The sequence below is a fragment of the Anser cygnoides genome, chromosome Z (assembly GCF_040182565.1).
Source record: "Anser cygnoides isolate HZ-2024a breed goose chromosome Z, Taihu_goose_T2T_genome, whole genome shotgun sequence".
NCBI classification, from domain to species: Eukaryota; Metazoa; Chordata; class Aves; order Anseriformes; family Anatidae; genus Anser; species Anser cygnoides.
Genome location: NC_089912.1, coordinates 12,163,193 through 12,187,168, shown reverse-complemented (window position 1 = coordinate 12,187,168; position 23,976 = coordinate 12,163,193). Strand labels below are relative to the sequence as shown.

Sequence of the window (23,976 nt, the reverse complement as noted above, 5' to 3'; positions counted from 1 at the left end):
TGTTGTAGAGAACTGCAAAGCCAGGAAAATCCCCCTCTAAGACTTGGGAAATCAAGGGGATGGTTACAAAGGTTGTAGAGAACAGCATCTGCAAATTTGGCTACAGAAATCAACACCATCCTTACAGAACTTGAAGTCATTGAAATAGGACAGGACTCGACATTTCTCAGCATAACATTTTTGCAGTACTCATTAAGGGGTGGTCAGAACTGCAGCTGCAGTTTGCAGCTTGATACCTTCACTGGTAGATTCCATCCTGGAAGCTGTGTTCACGGTATCTCCAAATAAACAATACCGTGGCATTTTGGTCCCAACAACCCCAGCTACAACTGCCCCTGTTAAGAAAATAAAATAACATATGTTGTGTTTTTAAATCACATACTCAGCCATAGAGCCTCCTGGCTGCTTCCTACGTTTCCTTATATCCCATTTATTAACAAGATAAGGAAGAAATGCCAGTACTATCTTGGATGGATTATACATCATGTTTACATATGCCTTGCAGAGAGCCATGAAGGGAACTGCAAAAGGGCATCAAAAGAGAATAGTGGAGGAAGTAAGGATGGGATGGAAGTATCATACATGAGTTTCTGCACCTGCAGAAATCATTTTTCAACACTACGAAAGAATATTTTGTAGGACAGGGAGATAGGAATGCTCACAGTAGGAGCTGCCCACAAAACATCCTCTAGTCATGTGGAAAAGTGGGAATAGGAAACAACCTGCTCTTGCTGAAGGCAGAAAATGACCATGTGCTTCAAATATTAGTTTTGATTCCTTCCTGTCAGCCCCAGGGGATTTGAAATACAGAAGATCTGATCTTTGCTGAGATAACATAAGCCACTCAACTTGCAGATGCTGAGCTGCACAATACATGTCCGACTCTGTCTATCAAAAAGGAGCTGCAATCACATATCAGCTTAGATCAGGGAGCTCGGAGTCCGAGAGTGAAGGCTAGAACAAAGACTGAAGAAGCAACTCACTGTTCTGAGAACAGAACAGATGAAAAGGACAAGTAACAGACACAGAATGCAGTCCCCACTTAGATCAGTACCTTAAAGTACTGGGACCATACTGTGTTTCCAGTGTTGGATTCCACACTGTTTTCCCAAAGTTACATGTACCCAATAACCTATTCTGCTGGGATGACCTCTATAAGGTGCTCCATCCCATGTCAGGAAGTTTGCTTCATTTTTAAATGGAAAGGAAATGACAGTACAGAAACATTTGTTAAACCAGAGGGGGATTCTTTCACAGCCCTCTCAACATACCTGAATGTATTCCTGCTCTTATCTTTAGGAGGGTGTTGGGCTTGTGTGGGATCTTAAACGTCTTGCAGACGGCCACAAGGTCTAAAGCCATGCTTGCAATCTCACCGGCATGAAGGATCCCATTCTCTCTGGGTACTCCCGACACTACCATATCTTTAAATAACAATGCAACTGTGTTAACCTTTGAATTACACACATAATTACCAGATGCTGCTAAGTTAGAAAAACATAAAAGCACTATTTCTTCATATCCCGAGGCACAGCTATACCTGCTGTGCAGAGACAGACAGAAACAAGAGAAGTACAGAGCAACAGCTCATGTATGTAATTACACTGCCTCTGAAAAACATTGGATTTCCTTCTTACTTTTCATAAGGCATATCCCTCCCTCCCCCTCCTGAGGATCTTTGGATCTTTCAAATGGGACAGATAGTGGGCAAGTGGCTGCTTAATACCTTTTGTCTTTGGGTATATGATTCCCACCAGACCCTGTCCTATACCTACTGGCAGCGACTCTTACTCTGTAGGTGAAGAAACACGTCTCTTCGGAATATCTCAGGTGCATTTTTTCAAGAATTCTGTGCTCTGTAAAGTGTTCAATCAAAAACCTAGCTTGTTTTATTTTGTTTTGTTTTAATTCTCTACTAGCTAAAGAATTCCTGTTTGTCTCATCCAAAACTGCTGGATTCTGCTGGGTTTTGGATGAAACTCAGCTATAATGGTAGTCAGGTGCCAGAAGGTTTCTACAATGACAATTAAAATGCTGTTTTCCTAAAAATCCAAAAGGAATAGGCAGCCAAACCCATACAGACTGGGGCAGAAGGCTGTCGCTGTCTTTGAACAAAGACAGAGATAGTATAGCTTAGAGAATGTCATTTATGTTCCCATGCAGAAGGTAAATTTTTCAGTCTTGTTCCCGTGAAACAAAAGTTTCCAATTGGGATTAGTCAGTTGCCACGGTTTAAATTCAGACCTTGCAGATCATAGGAACTAAATAAACATCAGGGATTGTTCCCTCAGCCCAAACATCCCATTGACAACATTCACCAACTGTAGAACTGATGAAATGTATGTAGGAAAATGTTGCTAAAGATTGCTAAGGCTGTGCTAGGATTTCTGCCCCAATTGTTTTGTGTCTTCCCAGTGGTAATAAGCTTTGCAAATCTCCTTCATCTGTTCTTAATTGTCATCAGTCTCTACCCTGATGTCCCATCATTGCCCACAATTCAAGGAACTTACAGGCATCTCCTATTGTCTCCACCTTATAGACATCATAGTTATCTATGATTTCATCAAAAGCTGTATAAAGCTTGTTCAAGAGATCTACCACTTGGTAAGGTGTGCTGCTGCTGGAAAGCTGAGTGAAGCCAACTATGTCACTGTAAATCACAAAAAGAACATAGGCATTGTCTTAACCACAGCAAACTGGTAATCCCAGGCACACAATAATAATTTCTCAGTTGAATTTGCTCAATATTAATTTTTTTTTTCAGTACTTCCTTGGCTGAGTATCTTATAGAATAGTTCTATCTTCAAACATTTGCTTAAAATGAAAATAAATGCCTCCCACTTAAAAGGACTGACTGACCTAAGTCTTTCTGCTTACGAATGGCATAAACTTTTTTTTTTTCAGCTAGATTTTAATCTCTCAAAGACTATTTAGTCTTCAATTTTTGATTATGTACAAATGAAGAAGGAGAACCTAATAGCTATCCACTTATGACAGGTTAAGATGTAATGCAATTGTTGCTTCAAGCACACATAACCACACCAAGTGTCAAAACCTGTAAAGGTATGTGGACTCTAAGCAAAGATATGCTTCCTCTACACAGCTAAATACTGGAACCTTTACTTAGGCCTATCCTGTGTACATAGGAGTACATACATAGAGTGATTTTAGAGCTCTGCAGTAGTTTCATTTTTTATCTGCATTATTTTAATGAAAAAAATAAGAATGTGAGAATTTTGAAAGACGTTCATTTGCAGAGTCAAATGTTGCCACCTGGTACAAGCAGTGGCAGTTTTGATAGAGATTTGGTGCTCTGCTAGGAGCTTCACCTCTGCTAAGAGCCTAGATGTTTCTTCAGGAGTCATTTCTATTAATATATTTCATTTTTATTTACCTGAAAAAGATGGTGGCACTTAAGTAACTTTGAGCTTGTGCACGTTTTCCCTGCCTGAGATCATCTGCTACTTGCTTTGGCAACATACCTGTTATAGAAGGTAGCATACTGTTACTATTTTGACATGGATAAAAGAACACAGCAATCATAACATGCTTGTTTAAAGGTATAAAAACAATGTTCATAAAGGTGAAATATTTTTAAGGAGAAAACAGTCCAGCAACAAAATCTACTCTTTTGTAAGGTGAGAATTCACAGTAAATCTCACTGATAACAAATCCAGATTTTTCAGATGACCCATGATTTTTAGTTAAGATAAATCAATATCTATACATTCCAAGCTTGTTTATTATCTCTTAGATTTTCTTGATCTTCATTATTTCTGATCTTGCACTTTCATGTCCTTTTCCTTTTCCTCTCCTAAGAGTTATGCCTATTCCACATTTCTTTTATCCTGAGGAATTCCAGAATATGTGCTTCCATCAAAAGTAACATCAATCCAAAATTCCCCAATATTTACAACTATACAGAAGGACTGCTAAACAGGATAAAAATAAGCCAGAGCATTGCAGATTATCCAGTCAAAGTCTCCCGATATTAGAGCATTGACTTTTACTGGGGGGAATATAAAAAGCAGTTCAATATCTTTTCAAATTTGCAAGGAACATATGCATCAATTAATCACCAACTAAACATTATTTTTTTAAATCATTAAGGCATTTGTCTGTTTGTAATCAGAAATTTAAAATTAAATATTATTGAGAAGAATATCCAGCTTTTTTGCTACAGAACTTACTATACAACAGACGATCAGTCTTCTGTTTTTCATGCATTAAATCCTGAGTTCTCTCAGAAACCAGTATCTCCAGGTGCTTGCTATATTTCTCCATCTAAATAACATGGAGAAATGCACAAAATAATCCATTTACTGAAACAGATGCACAGTTGGATAGGATTTAAGCATTTGAATGATATTGCTTTGAAAATATTTAGATAAGCAAACGCCCAGGTCTGAGATAACTAAATTTTTCTTAAAAAATCCAAACACAAGATTTCTCCATAGGTAAATTAATGATTCCAGATTTTAAATTGTTGCTTACACCTAAGAGGGCGGACATCAATCCTAGAGATTTCAGAGTCTATGTAAAAATTAGAGGACAAATCCAATACAGAGATCAAGCTACAGATGCATATTAAAATACGTTACCAAAACCGAAGAAGAATGTAATTCTCAACCTTTTGTCAAAATCTTACAAAGCTCTTTCATAAACTTTCCTGCTATGCTATGCTATGCTACGCTATGTTTTTTGCATCCTTGCTCTGTGGGAGGCAACAAGCTGTGGAGACGAGTCTCTTTTTTCTCCTGGTGGGCTTAAGATGCTCAAAATGCATCTGTAAACATACTTGTGGTATGCAGGGATTCTATATCCCCAGCTCTTTAAACCAGCCCCTAGCCACAGGGGAGGCTGTAATTTCTTGAAAGTGCATAAAAAAACCAATGGCTTTTGAATGAAGAAACAAAGGTGTTCCCCTGTAAAGAAGTTGAAAAATTCAAGAACTGACGGAAATGAGATGAGAAGGAAAAATGGGCCTCAACAGAACTGCAGGTTCTTTTTTTTTTTTTTTTTTTTTTTCAGTTTAAATTACAATTAATCTGCTGGAGGTGAGTGAATGACTGAGTGTTCTTATCAAATATAAATGAGATCAAACAAAAAAAACAAAACAAAAAAAGATCACATACATAAAACCCCACACCAAACAAAACCAGAAGTAGAGAGGTGAAGGCCAGATTAATTTGAATTGGATTAAAAATCTAAAATTACCAGAGTCATCATCATGTCAACAGGGCTAACTTTATTAGGATTCATCTTGTATAACATTTTCTTGACTTGTTCAAACGTAGGCCTTTGGACTGGATTATTTTTTCTGCACTTTCTGATTAGCTGTGACAGAGAAAGAAAATGAGAGAAACAAACAGCCTTTTGTCATTTCATGCACAGGTGGTATTTCCAATTAATACTTTTTTCTCAGTGCTAAAACTGTGTGTGAAGCCCTATCTACAGCTAGTGAAAAATAGTAGGACTATACTGAGGTCTCCTGAACTATACAGATCTATACTGTATAATTGAATGAAGAATTTAAGTTCATGAAAATTCAGCTAGGGGAAATCATGAAGTAGATGTTCACATTAGTCCTGCCAAACTCTGCTTAAGCTCTTGTCTTGCGTTTTAAGTTATTGTTATGCAATTGGAGTCACATGAAGACTTGTCTGTACAAAATATTCACAAGCATTTAAAAACTCAAATACATCTTTAAAACATTAACTTCCCACTGAAATCCAATACTGCTTATGAGAAGCCTGATACATTTTGGTTGCTACAAGCCACAGAAGATTAATTATTTAGCTCTTAAACTGAAATAAGGATGCCACAATTTTGTTCAGATTGAAATGAACAGAGATGGAGTGAGGTTTCTTTTTAGTCAGTTTGAGGCTACTAAACACATAGATCTTTTGCATGAGAATCAAATTGAACTCATACTTTGCCTGAAACATATGCACTTCATCTGTAAGCTAAACAGATATAACGAATATAAATTATGCATGGAACCAACACGTAAAATAAACTGAAATTGCACACAAATCATGACTGAATATTAAGGAAAAAAAAAAAAAGATTATTACACTGAAAATTTGAGGGGACAAATTGACTGTTTTTTGGTGCTTTTTTTTTTTTTAAAAGAATATTAAAGAAATTTCATGGTGCTTTGTTTGAGATGTGCTTCTTGATTTCTGAGTTGCTTACATTCATTGCCATGAAAGTTCAGTCACATTTCTTAAGTCTACTTCAATAAAGAATTTTTGTATGTAATATTATATCTCACCTCTATGTAATCTGTGGGACATGGGCAAGAATTCTCAGCCTTCCCTGAAATTAATTCTGCCAAAGGTGGACACCAAGAATATTCAGCTGAATGCACATCATCTTTCTAGAGAAAAAGGGATTAAACAAAGTTGAAAAGGTGGCATGTTTTTACATATCCTTTTGACAATACATTACTGTGATCATCATTACTTTTATGACAACTTCCCATCAGCAGAAGATCACTTCTGTTTTTAAATAAGAGGACAGAGAGAAAGAAAATAACAATAATAATAATTACATATATATACACATATATAAAGTTCACTCTAATCTGAGCAGCCTTGTTTATAAGCTTTTTCATAGCTGGAAGGGTTCAGTCTCAGTATTTGCACCAGGTAAACTAAAAATTAATACCTGGCAAGACATTTGGTGACTTTTGAGAATCAACAAGACCTTTGTTGGTCTGCTGTCACAAAACCTTTGAAGTGGAAGAATGTCAGTTTTGAGTTTTAGTTTTTAGAACTATTGTTGTGCAAATTATTTCAGACAGTACGTTGTTACGTATTCAGAACCTCTGGTCTCACTTTCAAGGTGCATGTTTTTGTTTGCCACTTAGCACTGATCATGAGACACATGCAAACAAGACATTTTCCTTACAAAGAGGTCAGGTGCTCTTTAACGATATTCTTACCAGTGCAATACTCCACTGAAAGTGTCTATGGATGGCAGGAAGGGCAAGAAACAACTGCATACAAAAGAAAGATGCTAAGGCATACCTTTGCCCTCACATTTAATGTCAGAGAGCTGACACAAAAGCAATTTTGGAAGTACAATTATTTTCTTCATACACTCTTCTCTAAAGTCCTGAAGGGGAGACTGTTAGGTTTATGTGGAAGCCCTAGTTGCATGTTCCATTGGAACTGAATTTGCACCGAAAAATCAAGAGGAAAATGGGTGCTTAAACAAACACAAAAAAAAGGTACAGGTACATTTGATTTGTATCTTCAGCAGAAACAGAATTAAAATTACCAGGCAGACTTCAAAGTTCACTTTTACTTACTGGCATAGGGTCACTTCTTGTGGCAATTTCTAGTAAAATGATGGCATAACTGCAGAATAAAAGGAAATCAAAATCTTAATGAAGTAACAGCTGATGGAGACAGTGATTTTAACTTTTGGGGATTTCCCATTCTTCCCCACTTTATAACTGAAAGCTCAGTATCCCAAAAGAGAGGATGGCAACTTTTCTGCTGTTACTTCTCTGTGTTTTTGGAGATATGTCACTGATAATTTAACAGTAACCTACTTGCACAGTTACCATTCTGAGAGATGAAGCATTTGAGTTTGATGGACAGCAAAGCAATTTTCTTTGGAATTTAATAGAATCCAGAAGGGATATGTGCAGGGACTACATGACACCCACCTATTAAACATACAGAACAGGTCTGTGCTCTAATCAATGGGCAGGAGCAGGTTCATCAGAATCATCATCAAGAAGAGTGGTCCCTTTTTCAGCATAGATCACTGTTCTGGAAAATCTCCGTAAAGTTAACGATGAGACACAGTGTGCAGAGCAGATTGCATACAGAACGAATTTTTTCTGCTTCTTTCTGAATGATATTTTCATCATTGACATCTTCCTTAGATGAACCAAGGTTAAACACATTCATCAAGGGTGAAGAATGGAAAAAATGGATTAACGACTTTGTGTTCAGTCTTGTTGCTGAACTCACAAGAGATCTTTTGGAACAGTGATCTCTGAGAAGCCAACAACTCCTCCAGCCAGCAATACTGATAAAGCTGTTCTTGCCTTTCTGTATATTCAAACTGCGTAACAAATAACACACTATATGCATCTTTTCCTGAATACATTTATTCTTATGGGGAAAACCGCTTTGCGATCTGTTGTACTGCTAATGGTTGCTCTGCTCAGCATGGCATCCTAGCCATACAATGAGTATGGCTATCTATCTTCTGTACTACTGGTAGGACACCACTACCAAACAGAATAGTGTGTATAAACCATACTGAATAATGTAGAATTAATCTGATGAGATTTTTATGTTCTTTTGGGGGGTGATTTGGTAGCAGAAAGGATTACCAGTCCTGGTGAGACAGCAAAGCTCAGATTTTTCATGGAGAATGATTAAATGATGGTAACTCCAAGAAAGCAGTATTGATTTCATTCATCTTTAGCAGCAGTGTTCAAGAAAGGTCCTAACAGAGCGGAAAGTGAGATTCACATAACCATTACAAATCAAGAGAAGCCAATCTAGGAGAAACTGTGACTGGAAACAGCCTCTTCAGCTTGATTAGGAGGTTCTTTCATGTTCCTGTTCTCATTTCCATTTTAACTTTCCCATCTGACCAACACATTCCCTGGAGAACTTTAAAAGCATATGATTCATCTGTAAAAGCACACAAAATTACAAAACCTGCAGTCTTTGCTCTTTCTTTATTTGGGCCATATCTTCAGGAATGTTAACGGAATTTTTGCACAGTAATTTTTGACACTGAGGATTTCAAGACTAGGTCACTACTTCCCAGCTGGTGATCCCACACATTTATCAGGAAGGCTTACCACTTGCTTGTATCAATGAACATAAACTGATAAAAATGCAGAGTTTGAAGACTAACTCAGTTAAATAGAAAAACCTGTTAATACTACAGGATACTTTTTCTTCAGTCTCTTTTTCTTCATCTTTCTTCCCTGACTTTATATTTCATCTCTTTTTGTCATTTTCTTTTTTACCAAGCAAGGATTATCTGCAGTACAGCAAAAAGAGACCTGGACTTTTCAGACACAAGAACTGACAGCAAGATAGGTTCAGAAAGCATTCACTAAACCTGTCAAAAGTTCACTGTGTATTCACCTACGATATGAGAAAATCAGCTGTTAACACTATTTTAAGAGGAGTCCTTGGCAAGAAATGGTTTCCGGAGACCAGGTTGTCTGCAAAGTCAAATAATGTCATCTAATCTGAATATGGGCAAAGAGTAAACCAGGCAAGCTGCAAGGAAATAACATTTCCTGAAAAATAGAATGCTTCCTGAATGTGGAGCAATGATAAATTGCAATGCATAAGATAACTTTAAAATTACTGCTTAGTTGGAGCACAGTACTTCTGAAGACCAGTCAATACTGAAAAGAAAGGACCTCCACAGGACAGAACGACAATGGCCAAATATATCAACATAGTGACAAACTGCTTTTTTGAAGCAAATTAAAATGGCATATTTGGACCACACATAGATTAAAAAAACAAACAAACAAACAAAAAAAACTACAGAGACCTCAAATTCTTATTTACATAATCTGACCTGATAGAATAGATTAAAATAATAATGTCCTAGCAGGTATCATTATTGTATATGCACATCAGGGAACAACATACATGAATCCAGTAAATCTTGTGTTTATATACAAAATCACATCTTCACACTACATAATTTTTAATGTATCCTAATTGAAAAAAAAAAAAAAAGGAAGATTTAAACAACATTTTCTGCTTCTGGAACTAAATTTTCACTAAAAGCCCTGCAACAGTCACTTGAGGCCATAAGCATTTATTGTGGCCCAGTGTAGGACTCAGACTTTTTGATAAAAGACGGTAATATCTACCCTTTGGTAAATGTTGTTAATAAACAGTGCTAATAACTATGCCCTTGTCTACTCAATCTGCATTTCAATCTTTATTTGAATTCCAGTAGTTTATGTTCTGCTAGCTACTAAATTTGCCAGATTTTGCAGAGTTGCCAATCTGCTGTACTGGGAAAAGGGAAAAAAAAAGGGGGGGGGAACAAAAATTTTGTAGTCCCATCTGTCCTACAACTTCTCCTTTGAACTGCTTTTACCTAACTACTGGAAATAAGCACAGAGGAAGTATCACTGTTATGAAACAGCACAGACAAAGAACACATTGATGCTTAATAGAGAAAATATGTGGGAAAAGGAAAAAATATTGATGATTTTTTTTTTAAACGCAGTACGATACCTTTTTTATTAGATTACTATTCTCTGAAATTTCACTAGTAATCCTTTTTATCTGAAAATTGGTTGGATCTCCTTTATAGGAGATCACTTTGCAATAGCTTGTTTAGCTGACAGTTTAGCCTTCCATCACTGGCAAGGCAAAACTCGATAGCCAAGTAAGTGATCACAATGATCTCCCACAAAGATTTTCAGAAGGAGAGGGATTGACCAATTCACTTGTACATTCATTCCTCTTCCTAACTCTAATTGTTCTCTGTGAACAAAACTTTGTCACTGTGTGCATGCAGCAAGTGTTTACACAAATTATAGAATGATGGAATGCATAAATATATTATGACTCCTGGAAAATTGATGCCATTAACTCTTTTTAATATTGCCATTATTGAAAAACCTTTTTAAAATGCAATCAAACATACCCCTGGGATGACCACAGAATTACACTGAGACTAATAGTGATGAAAGAATATTTGACTTGAGATTGGATTATTAAGTGAGAGAAACAGGAAATTACCTGTAGACGTCTGTCATAGAATTGGGTTCAAAGTCTGAAAGGGAATGGATTTCAGGAGCTATGTAAACCTGTATAAAGTGCTGCTGGTATGAGCTTGACCCTTCAGGAGAATCTTCTCTTCTGTATGACTGCAAACCATAATCTTACATGGAAGAAAACAAGAAATAAAACTGTTCAGCATTTCTCTGAACACACATGAATTGGTATATAGTGACACAACTTGACAAAGGAATTATTTTTCCCTCTTTGAAATACTCATCTCTATCTCAAAATGATGCGTGCCTGGTGACCTTTTGTCTCTAAAACAAATGTAAGATCTGGACAGCAGATGAGATTGTTTAACAGCCTTTTGAGTAGGACAGTTAAACTAAATGGCCCCTTCCAAGCGGAATTATTCTATGATTTCATAAAACTACATTCAGACACAGTAGGCTCCCTTCAGTGCAAGACTTAGTATGCAAATGTAGTTTTCTGTTCTACTCATCCCCCGATCCTCATCTGTGGCAGGTTGTTAGAGTAATTACAAGTTAGACAGACTAAAGCTACTAGAAATCAGATGGTGAGCTTTACTTTCACACCACTAGCTTGAGAACAAAGGCAGATAAACGTAGCAGCTACACTTTCAGCTTAACACAGAAGAGGCTCTCAACAGCTGACTGCATTGTAGAGGAGAAAAAAAAAACCTGACATCTGTTTTCTTAGACTCAGCTGTCTGCTGAGTGTAGGGTGGGCAGGATGAAGATCTCTGGCTCTTTTATGGAGTGACCTCTAATTAAGAAGGTCCTAAAACTTCATTCTTTATATTGGTGCTTATTGGAGTTTTTCTATTAATCACCATATCAGTTATTTGTGAGGTTTGTTTTGCATTATGAAATCTCAATAAGCCAAGAGTATTCAAATTCTCTACAGTGTTACCAGTTAACTTCTCAACAATCTCACACGGACCTCATCTAATTCAGAGAAGCAGTGCTAATATGATGCAGTTGATGTAGTCTAGCTATCTCCATTTTTTATGTTTTTCCTCAGGAAAGGAGCAAAGCAAATATTCCTGCAGGCAGAAGGATAATAACGGAGGTAGAGAAGCATCCATGGCCTTGTGTAGGGACTGTACTCTTAGGATGAACCTTTGAAAGATAAATCAGTTGCTGTTGTTTTTAAGATAGCTGCAGGTTATAGAGTGTAATAACTAGTTTGGGAAGTGAGTAGGAGAGATGAACATTGCTTCCATTCCCTTTGGCAGCTGTAGAATAAAACACATTCTCCACTGGTTTTTGTGCCCCCATAGACTGCCCTCCTGTACCAGGAGCAGGACAGATCTGAAGCTCCATATGTGGGAGAATAAAATTCAGTTTTGTTTACAGGACTGCAAAGCTCTGCGTTGAGTCTGCTTCTCTCCATAAACCATCTTGTGTTCACCAATCAGCATTATTCCATATCTTCACAGTGAAGACCATGGTTAAGGTTTTCTCTCTGCATCAAAACTGAGAATGAGACAGAGTTTCTGCTCAGACTGTTGTTGATAGACTCCAACATTTAAGGGATCTGATGTGTGCATCAGTAACACGTTACAGGAGAGACTTGACATGATAATGTAACATGAAGTTTGCATCAACACAGGGAACTTTTAGTGAAGGCTGTTAAAGTCAGCACTTCCACCAAAACTTCACATCATCATGAACGTGCTTGTGAACAGTGTTCAGCGTGAAATCTACATGCATTAGTAGGTTATCCGGGCAGTTTTGAAATTTCATTTATCTTCTCTTTACCTGCAATTTTACAAACCCATCGGTCATCTATCACACAGTTATTAGACTTCAACCGTCCATGATAAATTTTGTGGTGGTGAAGATAGGCCATTCCTTGGGCAATGTCAGTAGCAAAAGAAAACCTGAAAGACAAAACCCAATGAGCTAGCATTTCCACTATGCCAGATCTTCACTCAAGAGTGGATACAAAGCCTACTGAAGCTGACCAAAAGGCTCCTCATGAAAGGCTCCTCATGACTGAAATAGCTCTGAAATCTGTCACTGCACGGCTGTTTTTCAGAACACTTGAAGTGGGTGGCTGAAAGCCCTCAACTCTCAATTGTCTGGATTCACAGCCTTCAGCCTTTATTAAGACAGTTCAGTTTACTCTAGAACTTCTAGAACTTCCCAGTATGTTTGTATTCTTGCAACTTCTTTTCAAATGTTTACAAAAGAAACACATTTTTATTAACTTTCTCACTTTTTTGGAGGGTTTCCTCCCTTATACTCTTTTTCTTTGCTGAAGGCAAACAATAGGCAGAAGTATAAAGAGCATGCCAAAAAGGTTATTCTCAAAAAAATGATAGAAGTGCCTTTGTGGAAGTTTCATTAGGATGCTGTGCTCATTTTCTGTATCGGTAAATAAAAAAAAGCATTTGGAGGTATGTTAATCATTTCACTTACGTGCCTTTACAGGGCTTTTTAATTAATTGCAGATGCCCAAGATATTTGGGAAAAGGATGAATGGAAAGGGGGGGTTGAGAACAGTTTTGCAGAATAAACAGGGGTGGGTCGAAAAGTCATTGGCTTAGCATGACCAGCACTCAATGTATGATTGCTCAAAAATCCAGAAGACCTGTTAGGTTAGATATTTGAATTCACTCTTTTTTCTTTATTCTCACCACATTACAGTGTAGGTCTATCTCTCCAAGTACTTCATTTACAATTAGAATATTGTCCCAAACAGCACATAGCATCTATCAGCATAGTTTGCATCTTTTAGGTTTTCAATTTATTTACTTATTTGTTTGTTTGTTTATTTATTTATTTTTACCTGAATCCCCAGTTCAATGGGATGTCTTCATTGAGCAGAACATCACTTAGGCTGCCTTTGGGGCAGTATTCTGTCACTATGGCAACATTGGGCACTTCTATACAACCACCAATGAATTTGCAGAGATTGGGATGGTCAAGTTCCCTGTAAAAATTAACAAAACACAGCACATGAACAATTTTCGTGGATGTCCCTCCTAGTTTTTGCAGAGTAATGGGAAAGCCAAATGCTTTGTATTGAAATATACAAAGAAAAGTAAAACAGTCCTAAGGAGATTTTGATCTAGTATCAAAGTTTGAAGGAAAGAATATGAATTTATAGTAACCTTTGGACAGATTGTAACCTCTAAAGAACTAGTATAAAAATCAAATAGCATATGGTTCTCAGGTTTCCTTTCTTACCTTACTTGCTTTACTTCCTTACGTATGGATTTGGTCAGGGTGAATGCCTTCTTCATTATTTTCTTTATGGCCACTGTTCTACCATCACTGAAACAGAATGAAATGCTGTTCAGAGAGTTTTAGGCCAACTTCATAACTTCACAAGGCTAGGAAAATGGACTGGATATTTTTCCAGAGTGGGCAGCTTCATATGTCTAGAGATGAAGCAGGAAATTTGAGCATGTCCATATGCAGGTATGAATCTGAGTCTGAGTGCATGACAAGGTTCTGCTTCCATGATAAGGGAGGCATTAGTGCTTATATTCAAGCATCCTTGATCTGTGTATGCCATTTGAAACATGAGAGTATTAGAATCTAGGCAGCTGGATGATAGAGTAGCAGCAAAGGAAATGTCAGAGTAATAACCCTGCTATCCTTTATTTCTCTGTCTACTGTTTTGGAGATCCACCATTGATATTTAAAATCCTTCTGCTCTCATGGGATGAAGCATTCTCCACAATGAAGCATCTGAGCTTGACAGATACCAAAACAATTTTCCCTTATAAGAATCCACTGCAGATGTATGCAGGAACTTAACTGATACCCACCATATAAATGCACTGGCAAACTTCAGTTAGCTGTGCTCTACCTCCATTTTAGAGAAAGGGCTGCATCAAAACCTTGATTCCAAATATATTTTAACAGTAGCCATCATTCATTAACATCATTCATTAATGTGCAAGACACATTATGCAGTCATACCCACATAACAAGTCCAAAAAAGAAAAGGAGAAATGATAATAAAAACAAAACCCATCAAGTTACGCTTTCTACAGCCAGTAAGCAGTACAGAGGTCAAATGATGATATTAGCTTTCTGAATTTCACGTAACAAGAGAAGCACAAGCTTTTTGGAATACCTGTTGACAGCAAAGTTGCATGAACCAGAAAGCATGGTGAAACAATAGGATAATAGATATTGCAGAAAATGAGTAATATGTTGACTTACTATCTCCCAGTCTGGGTGAAGTACTGTTTCTTGGACGCATTAGCAACTGCTGTGCAGGAGCTCAGAGCAGTGATAGAGCTGGTATTGGATTCACTAGGTGCTGGGGGAGCACTCATCATGCTCCCTGTTGCTGCCCCTGCTACGGAATCTAAATGAGATGTGGGATTAGTAAAGGCAGCTGAAGATGAATATTATTACCAAGGTAGAGACTCCAGAGGCAGACAAATATAAGGAAATTTCCAAATATTTGCATTCAGAACTGGTCTTGTTAATGCGTAAGACAGAAAACCATTTTTTTTCAGAATTTGACTACTGCATAAAAAGTCAAAACACCTCCAGAGGTGATGCACTGCCAGAGATCTTTCCAACCAAACCTCAGGATTCTATGCAAGTTTCTCTGCTTTCAGTGCTATCAGCCCTTGCTGTTATGGAGATGTAGAGGACAAAACCCAGGGAAGCAGAGCAAGCTCTGTGCCAGATTTTAACAAGTCTATTTGGAGCTCCTAGAGGACTGTAAAGTACAGGGGTGTGGGAAGTGATTCTGACACCAGAAGGAAGTCAGTGAAGAGCAATAATACAGTTAGATGAACAAATCGGTAATCTCAACATTTTCTTTCTTTATATTTTTTAAATCTGTTGACCAGCTCAAGGTAACAAAATGTATTTCAAAGAAGATTTAATGAATTACATATCATTTCACCATCTCCACCAGGTCTGGCCAATTACTCTCAGCATTGACAAAATCTCCCAACTCTCCCTGGTATCATCAGTATGCAATAAAGTGCTGCTGAGGAAGTTCAGCATCAGGACTGTCATGTTCCCACACCACAGTATTATCCACATGCAGTTCAAAACTGCGTTGACATTTGGAGTCTTTCTATGGCATTCCACTTAAAAATATATTAAAGATCCCTGCAATAACTCTGATAATATATATATAGGTGCAATGGACCTGAAGAGGAGTAATTTTTCACAGCACAGGCTACATACCCTGGCTGCAACACTGCTATGTATTTCCATCTAAATAACTGTACATTTCAGGCCACTGTGGCTATGGCTGGGTAACTCTGTTTGGAGGAGATATACGGTCTATTTCAAAGTCTCTTCACATTATCAGTGCTCATTACTCTAAGTTGTTAGTTATTTTCCTAACTAGGTCTTAAAAAAGGAGGTATTTAAAAGATGTTTAGATGTAGAGATTAGTGATATGGTTTAGTGGAGGAATTGTTAGCATTAGGTCATAGGTTGGACTAGCTGATCTTGGAGGTCTCTTCCAACCTAGACAATTCTGTGATTCTATGATTCTGTGAATATTGTTGTTTTGCAGATTATTCCCCAATTAAAAAAAAAAAAAAAAAAAGTTTTTCATCTTGGATTTTTAAAATTAATTGCCAAGCACTATTTTTTAATCATGTCTCTCATTTCCCTTAGTTTCTTTCTATTGTTTCTCCTCCTTTGTGGTGTTTATGACCTCTTATAATCAACTAACAGCTGGAAATCTACTCATGTTCCTTTTTTACGTATCGAAAGACACTTGTCCTTGAAAGTTCTACTTCCATTTTTACAAAATTGTATTGAAATCCATTTTATGTACTCAAATTAATTTCTAAGCCAAAGTCTGTTCTTGACTGCAACAAAGATATCATATTAAAACTACACAGAAATTAATGTTCAAGTCCAAGGCTGAAGGTATCTCTACTACATTAGCACAATAATGTTTTGATATTTCTACTAGCAGCATGATGACATAACACAGCTAAAGCTGATATCTTTCTAGCAATTCCCTGTAGAGACAGAAAACAAGAGAGTATGTACAGACCTACCAACTTCAGCAAACTACAGATTTACCTCTTCTGAGGGTCTAGGCACTGCTTTCCTCCTCTCTGAGGGTCTAGGCAGTGCTCTCCTCCTCAGTGCTAAAACACTGAACAGCTAAGTGAATTGTATAATCTATATTTATTTTAAGTGCAGCATAGTAAAAGATAAACAACATCTGATTTTATTCTTAACATGTTTAGTTACAACAAATTTAAAATTTACTTTATATCCTGAAGGTAAAATGAAAAACAAAACAAAACAAACCACCTCAGGTCTCAATGAATTACTTTTCGCAACAAGTGTGTCAGAGTTCTCAGTATTCACTGAGAAAAATGAAGATCTTTAATTTTATTTGTGCAAATACAGAGCAAAGTAGTGAGGCTAATTATACAAATCCATGTATCCACTGAAGCAAGTATAATTTATTTTATCCAAGTCCAGAGGTTATCTGTTTATTTTGGGATAAGTCTGTCTTTTTAAATTGACAAATCACCGTAAATAACAAAGAAACTAAAATAGCTTAGATAACTAAGGTTTCAGTAAAGAAAAATGCCAGTAATCAGCTCAGAGAACTTACAGGAATGAATCTTAGGATATGTCTTTCACAAATTTGTACATCCTTTGCAAGACCATTAAAACATGATGTAATTATGATTTAGATTATTTCTTAAAATTATTAATGAAACTGATAATAATAACAAAATGACAAGTTACTGACCTTGTTTGATGCATTTGAAGTCTATAATCCAGCTCTCGTCCCAAAACAACTTTTGTTTCTGATATTGAAACCACTACAAAAGTAAATAACATTCATTCCGGATGTAGCTCTACTGATTTTGAAAGAATTCATCCAGAGATTTATTTTTTTTATATGAAAATTTATAAGTATCCCCCAAAATTATGATGTTTAAGCATACAATATACATCATACGAGTAACGTTAGAACTAATATTCCCAGAGGAAAACAGAATCTAAGATATTTGAAACAGCGTATTCCATACTCCGGAATCTAAGGACATGTAATATTTTGCATTGGCTATAAACTCTTTCCATTATTGTCAATACTTCTTATGCAGTGCATTTAGATCTCAGACTGGATGTCAAATGAGTTGTGTACATCGCCTCATGCCATGGAAATTTTCTGTGCTGCCTAAACGCATGGCAAGAATACTCTAGTGCCCAGCCTCAAGAAAAGCATCAGTATGTGTTATACCCTGTAACAAAATTACACCCTCACCAACAAATAAGACCATGTAATGTCAAATACTCTAGCATAAAGAATATTAGATAGGGAATACTAATAATCAGCTATTTCTTAAAGAAGACATAGGTCTTATAAATAGCTGATTTACTGTATTTGCAAAACACATAAAAAGTGTAAACAAGTACTTTCAGAAGATGAGCAGCAGATTAAATTACACAGCTGCATACATGCAATACATGCAATCAGTAGCAAAATGGCAAACCAACGCCACATTTCACCATCACTATTCCATTTTATATACTGTAGAATTAAACATTAGAAATTATGAATTCACTGAAATGGGTAGCAAAAGTCTAGATAATACTCAAGAAACATGGTGTGGAGACTGTGTCCATATTTTGGCAGAAATTTATGACTGCTATTGAGCTCATTAAATAAAAATGAAGTCATCCCATTTATTTCAAAGGGTTTCTGAGAAAAGATATCTACATTTTATCTTGTAAAGGTATGACTGAACAAAGACACATCAGCTAGGAGTGACCACTATGCTTGTTACAGACACTTAGATCAAAGGAATCCTCTTCTTCGCTTGAATGATTAAAGAAGATATTAGATTCCCAGATGGTTCTTCTTATGTGATATTAATAACTGAATTGGTTAAAAAGATCTTTCCTATATTGTTTATTCATCACCTCAATAATTAAAAAAAAAAAAGCTATTACAGAAGTTAGCAGAATGAATAAGTATATAGCAAAGAAATAAAAATAAAAATCCCCTCCCCCCCCCAAAAAACACACTCAAACCCTACAGAAAAATAGCAAAAATAATAGGTAACTTTTGCTATATAAAGTAACTTTTGATTTAGATAAATCTATGCAAGGTCAGACTCCATTTTCCCTTTGTACAATGCAAGTTGTCTAAAACTGTCTGAACTTCTCATCTGTTCAACCACATATTTCTATCAGAGCATATTGTTTTATAGGACAGTTCCTATAAGCACACTGTCACAGTGTCCATGTGGATTACAAATGCTCAAATAAGAAACAGAGACACAGGGAGATTAAGGCTTGTTTTTCAGAAGTACTTCAGTTCCTAACTTGCAAAGCCAAACAAAGGAACAAAAAAGAAAAAAAAAAGAAAAAAAAAAAAAGTAAATTGCTATTGAGGCTTCCTTCTCCTCCCATTCCTTTTCAGCACATTCAACTACCTCAGATGCTCAGTGCAAATGCAGTATGCAATGAAAACAGACAAAACAAGAGTCTATTGATTTACAGGATCTATAGGCCAGACCCCAAATAAATGATTTTGTAATTACAAAGCCACCATAATGACTCTAACACTGCACATATTCACCTGCTATGTCTTTGTTTTGAAATTCAGATTTTTTTTCAAGATGTGAATACATGAGGAATACAGATCCTCTTCACTGTGAATCAATAAGTCATAATAATTTGCTGTCATCTCTTTATTCCATTCAAAGGGATCCAAAAGTACTTCTATATTCATACACTACTCTCTCATTATTCTTTTTTTTCCATCATAAATCTGTTATAATTGATAAATTTTAAGCAAAATGAATCACTTTCAGCTGAACCAAACTAGTTCAGTTACACTAAGAAAATAACTGAATTAAAAAAAAAAAGAGAGAAAAAGACAGATCTTCTTATTCCTTTTGAACATCTAGCTATCAGTAAGTTAAAAATATAGTTGAAGGTGCTCCATTACATGTTGTATTTGAACTCTTAGACTTAATGACCTATGGTGGACCTGATGCCTTTATGAACTTATCTAATTTGTTTTAGAATTCATTTATACTTCTTGTCTCCACAGGGTTCTGGAGCAGTTATCATAATATAATTTTATTCTGAGTGAAAAGCACTCTCGCTTCACTGGCAATCCCTCCTTCCAATATTGTGGAAGACTGTTAATAACTACTGCTTCTTCCTTCACCATTATATATCCCTCTGTTACATTCCTCTTTAGTCTTTTCTCTTAGGGTAAGAAATTTCCTAGAACAATTATCCTCCCCTCATAAAGAAGCCAAAAATGGTTTATCTTCTAGTATGCAGGTTCAGGATGCGGAAGAAAATCTATACCTCTCCTAAGAGAACACTCATTCAAATCAGTGAAATAATGGGAGTAAGAGAGAAGAAACAAAAGAGGAGAGAAAGCTTACTTACCAGGACTGTCATAATGAAGGCAGTGCAGACTAAACCTATTGGTAAGGCAATTGCTATCCTAGCATCAGCTGATAGCGGGCATTCCCCACAATCTGCTGGACAGATATAGCAGCCTTCTTCTTCCTCACAAAAGCCATCTCCACAAACTGATTAGAAAAGGAAACCCATATCAGGATATTTTATGGCAGTTTCATCCATCAACATGGTTGAATTCAGATTTAAACACATGGTTCCTGAGGTAACCTCAGAGTACCAGAAAGAATACATTTTGAAGATTCCAGAGATAGTACTACAGCAGCTGAATTTATTTTTTTGGTTTTCAAAGTGATGTAGGATCTCTTTGATCAGATCAAATTGTTAATGACACGAGAATCTTTGACTTTTTTTTCTGTGTATAAATAATTTAATTACTACTCTGTTTCTCATTGTCCATCTGATTTGTTTGTTTGCTTGTTTTTCTGAGACAAGAAGTTCCTCAAGGCAGACATTGTCTTTTGAGTTTTTTGCACATAAGTCAGCCCTTGAGACCTCCAGAAGTAGGTGATTCTTTCTCAGAACCAGCAGACTATGGGTACTGCAGATTGAAACCTTGCTACCCATGCTTCAAGGATTTCTTTTCCTCCAAGGTCTTAAGAAAATTATCAGCAGCATCAGCTGTGATTTAAAACAAAAGCCCTAGAGGACAAAACTCCTTCTCCCATGTTCCGAGTGCTGTTTCAATTTTACCTCTGTGCCTGAACTAATACACTTCTTCACTTCAGCCTCCTGAGACAAGCTCAAGATATTATTCTGTCACTACAAAATATTTAAAAAAAAAAATCCTAAACAAAACAAAATCCACTGTTTTCATCCACTCTGGAGTTTCTTTGGTTCTGTTTGTTTGTTTTTGTGTTTGTTTTTGATTTTATTAACATTGAGGAATATAAACTTCCAGAAGAGTAGCTAACAAGAAAACTTTGATGACGTTTCTGTTTAACCAATATTCTTCTTCAAGTTGTGTGTTTAATTTATTAAATAATACCCACTTTTATATTTTGCTTTGCTAAGAGAATTGTTACTATTATTTCTGCTTCCCTGCATATTGTTATACTAAGTTGCATAGAAGTCTGATGCCTTTGGGAGTAACTGGATTTTAATGTGAACAATGGAACCAAGCTGGGTTTCTACCTTTCCAACATGCTTAAGGCTAATCAGTTCCCCCTCAGATTAAGAATGTCCATATCTTCACAACGTACTGACTGGAAGAATATTTTCATATCTCTGTCAACTGAACCCATTGGTCATGATATTTGACTTTACATGTTTGGCAAGAATGGCTTCCTACTATTCTAGCTTCTTTCACATGTAAGAAGAAGCTCAAACAATTTTTTAGATTTTCAGCATTAGAAGAATTTTAGGAAGATCTTTGTTTATATATAATTGTAAGGAAGGGTAGGAGTCACTCTTGCTCTTGGTATCCATACATGAATGATAAAAGCATTTGCATTTAATAAGCAATTCCCTCACGTCTTCACTCTATATCATACCTACTGCAGGAAGGACTGTGGTTTTTGCTTCCAGAGCAACTTGCATTCTTCCAACTCTGATGTGTGCGATGAGAGAAGTCACACCCACATGAACCAAAACAACCTGCCAAATAAGTGAACAAAGCTGCAAGGATCAAAACTTCATGTGCATACAGTAAGTCAGTTTAACAAGAATGATCCAATTATGGTGTCTTCCAAAAGAACATGTGCATTTTTTTTCAGAATCAGGAAGGTCAGGGGTGCTTGGCTGTCGAAACAAATAGTACCAGGAGAGGCAAGCCATGTTGGAAAGCCAGGTCTGATTCCTCTCACTGGTGATTGTTCTTTCAATCAGGCAAGGCTTTCAGCCTATGCATCCCTGTCACATTTGCTTCCCTGGTACTTCTGCTTGGTAGAAACCCCTAGAGGTCATGCTAACCTGTAACACAGTCTAGTCAGTAGCGCAGTATTTTGTTAGTACAGGCCTTAAACAAAAAGGTTAGGCTATTTTCTTCTTTCCCATCCCCATTATTTCCACTAACTACATAAGGAGTAGCAGTATGAAAAGCTATTGCTTCCAATGGAGTCAGTTTTGAATTGGTGATACTCAGCCATATGCACTGCTTACATATATAATAGTGACATCAGTTAACATGACAGGGAACATACACATGAATTGTATCAAACTACTAGCAAGTAAGCTTTGAACAGAGCAAACCATTTGTTGTATACAACAAATATACCTTACCTTGGCAGTCCAGTTTCTTTGGCTCATTTTGCCAGCTGTAGATAAAGTGTGAGTAAATATCTGGCCATCATCGGGAATCCACGGACCACATATTCCTCCTCTACCCTTTATCAGACAGATTGGTTATGTTACTAAATGATGACACAATGAAAATCCTAGGTCTCCCTTTTTTACCTTCGTAAAATGTCTTGTATTCTTTTTCAGAAAATAACAAATTCTATTAAAATGCCAAAGTACAAACAACATTGTTTTGTGATAAAATAAAAGATAGTAAGAGAGAAATGCACTTAAATTAAGTCAAAATCTCACAAAATCTCAATATTGTTTAAAATACATGAACCAAAATCTGGTCCCATATTTTAGCTCCAGTAATTCCATGCAGCTAATATACTTTTTTTCAGGTTTTGCTGCACTAGAACCAGAAACAGAATCATATCCCATATTTTATATTTTTTCTAAAGGTATTTTATTGCAGCTTGACTTTTAGTATAACAGAGCTTTTGTCTTTAACAAATCAGGAAGGGATCTGTTATGTGTCATTGTCTGTTTGCAAAGCATTTCGCACTACAGCTCTGAAAAAGCAAACTTCTCGGCAATTGCAACCACTTAGGATTATTTTGGCTGTTTGGAGATTGTGCATTGTTTTGATGTTTCAAAAGGCTTAAGGTTTCTACTAACCCCAGATATTTCCTCAGGAACTTCTTTCAATGCAGTGTAAAGCACAGACCTAATCCAAAGAAACAGTTTATGCAAACCAAAAAAAAATGCTTTAAAGGTTACAACATTTAAAAAAAAAAAAAAAAAAAAGCACAACACACCCTCACAAAAAAAAAGCAAACAAACAAAACAAAACAAAACAAAAAACACCCACACAACCCCCTCCTGGAACAATGCAAAACACTCACTTTGAAATGTATGTTTAGTCTTACAGAATGACACTTAACTGGCCTTCTTGCTGTATGACAGCCAACTAGTTTAGACTTCTAAGAAGGAACTGCAATATTTGCAATATTACAAGGAAGCCAGATGATGCATGTTGGCTACGTGCTTTTATGTTTCACACACAGTAATATCAAGCAGAATTGTGAAAGTAAGAAATAATAGGCAGATGTTTAAGTTCCTCAGTATGGTTCCAGCCAAAAGCTTTGATGTGATGGTTCCAGCAGGGATTCCTCTGTCAAATAAAAGTCCTGGTATCAGCTGAGGTCCTCAGGGAGTCATTAATAAAACAGCTCCATACAAAGAGGGCTGCCATGAAGTAAACTAGAGTTCTTAGGAGGCATTAAGCCTTCACACAGAATGGTGCATGAAACAGCCACAAGACATGTAAGGCTGTGTTTACTATTACACTGTGTTTGATCATGAAGAATGCGTAAAGTTGCCACAAGGGAGATCAACTTGAAAAACTGGGCAACTGCATGAAGGTTATTTTTCTGGGTAAGGCTTTCCTGAGAGGAAAAGGGAAAGGGAAAGGGAAAGGGAAAGGGAAAGGGAAAGGGAAAGGGAAAGGGAAAGGGAAAGGGAAAGGGAAAGGGAAAGGGAAAGGGAAAGGGAAAGGGAAAGGGAAAGGG

At 36.6% G+C, this 23,976-nt stretch overlaps 1 protein-coding gene across 15 annotated transcripts in view; it reads right to left on the bottom strand.

Moving 5' to 3' along the window:
• LOC106043048 (atrial natriuretic peptide receptor 1-like) overlaps positions 1-23,976 on the bottom strand; it is a 57,092-nt gene that overhangs the window by 6,092 nt on the left and 27,024 nt on the right. For 13 of the 15 annotated variants that reach the window (XM_066987853.1, XM_066987857.1, XM_066987858.1 and 10 more), the window contains 17 exons: positions 22,406-22,510; positions 21,679-21,781; positions 20,153-20,298; positions 17,487-17,559; positions 14,951-15,098; positions 13,964-14,050; positions 13,563-13,706; positions 12,530-12,651; positions 10,764-10,905; positions 7,319-7,367; positions 6,278-6,382; positions 5,218-5,337; positions 4,191-4,284; positions 3,395-3,482; positions 2,511-2,650; positions 1,272-1,424; positions 237-335 (listed from right to left, as the gene is read on the bottom strand). In XM_066987853.1, coding sequence (XP_066843954.1) covers positions 237-335; positions 1,272-1,424; positions 2,511-2,650; positions 3,395-3,482; positions 4,191-4,284; positions 5,218-5,337; positions 6,278-6,382; positions 7,319-7,367; positions 10,764-10,905; positions 12,530-12,651; positions 13,563-13,706; positions 13,964-14,050; positions 14,951-15,098; positions 17,487-17,559; positions 20,153-20,298; positions 21,679-21,781; positions 22,406-22,510 — 1,918 coding nt within the window. Of the gene's footprint in view, positions 1-236; positions 336-1,271; positions 1,425-2,510; positions 2,651-3,394; positions 3,483-4,190; positions 4,285-5,217; positions 5,338-6,277; positions 6,383-7,318; positions 7,368-10,763; positions 10,906-12,529; positions 12,652-13,562; positions 13,707-13,963; positions 14,051-14,950; positions 15,099-17,486; positions 17,560-20,152; positions 20,299-21,678; positions 21,782-22,405; positions 22,511-23,083; positions 23,580-23,976 lie in introns of all 15 variants that reach the window. The other 2 variants (XM_066987859.1, XM_066987856.1) reach the window with 2 other exon arrangements.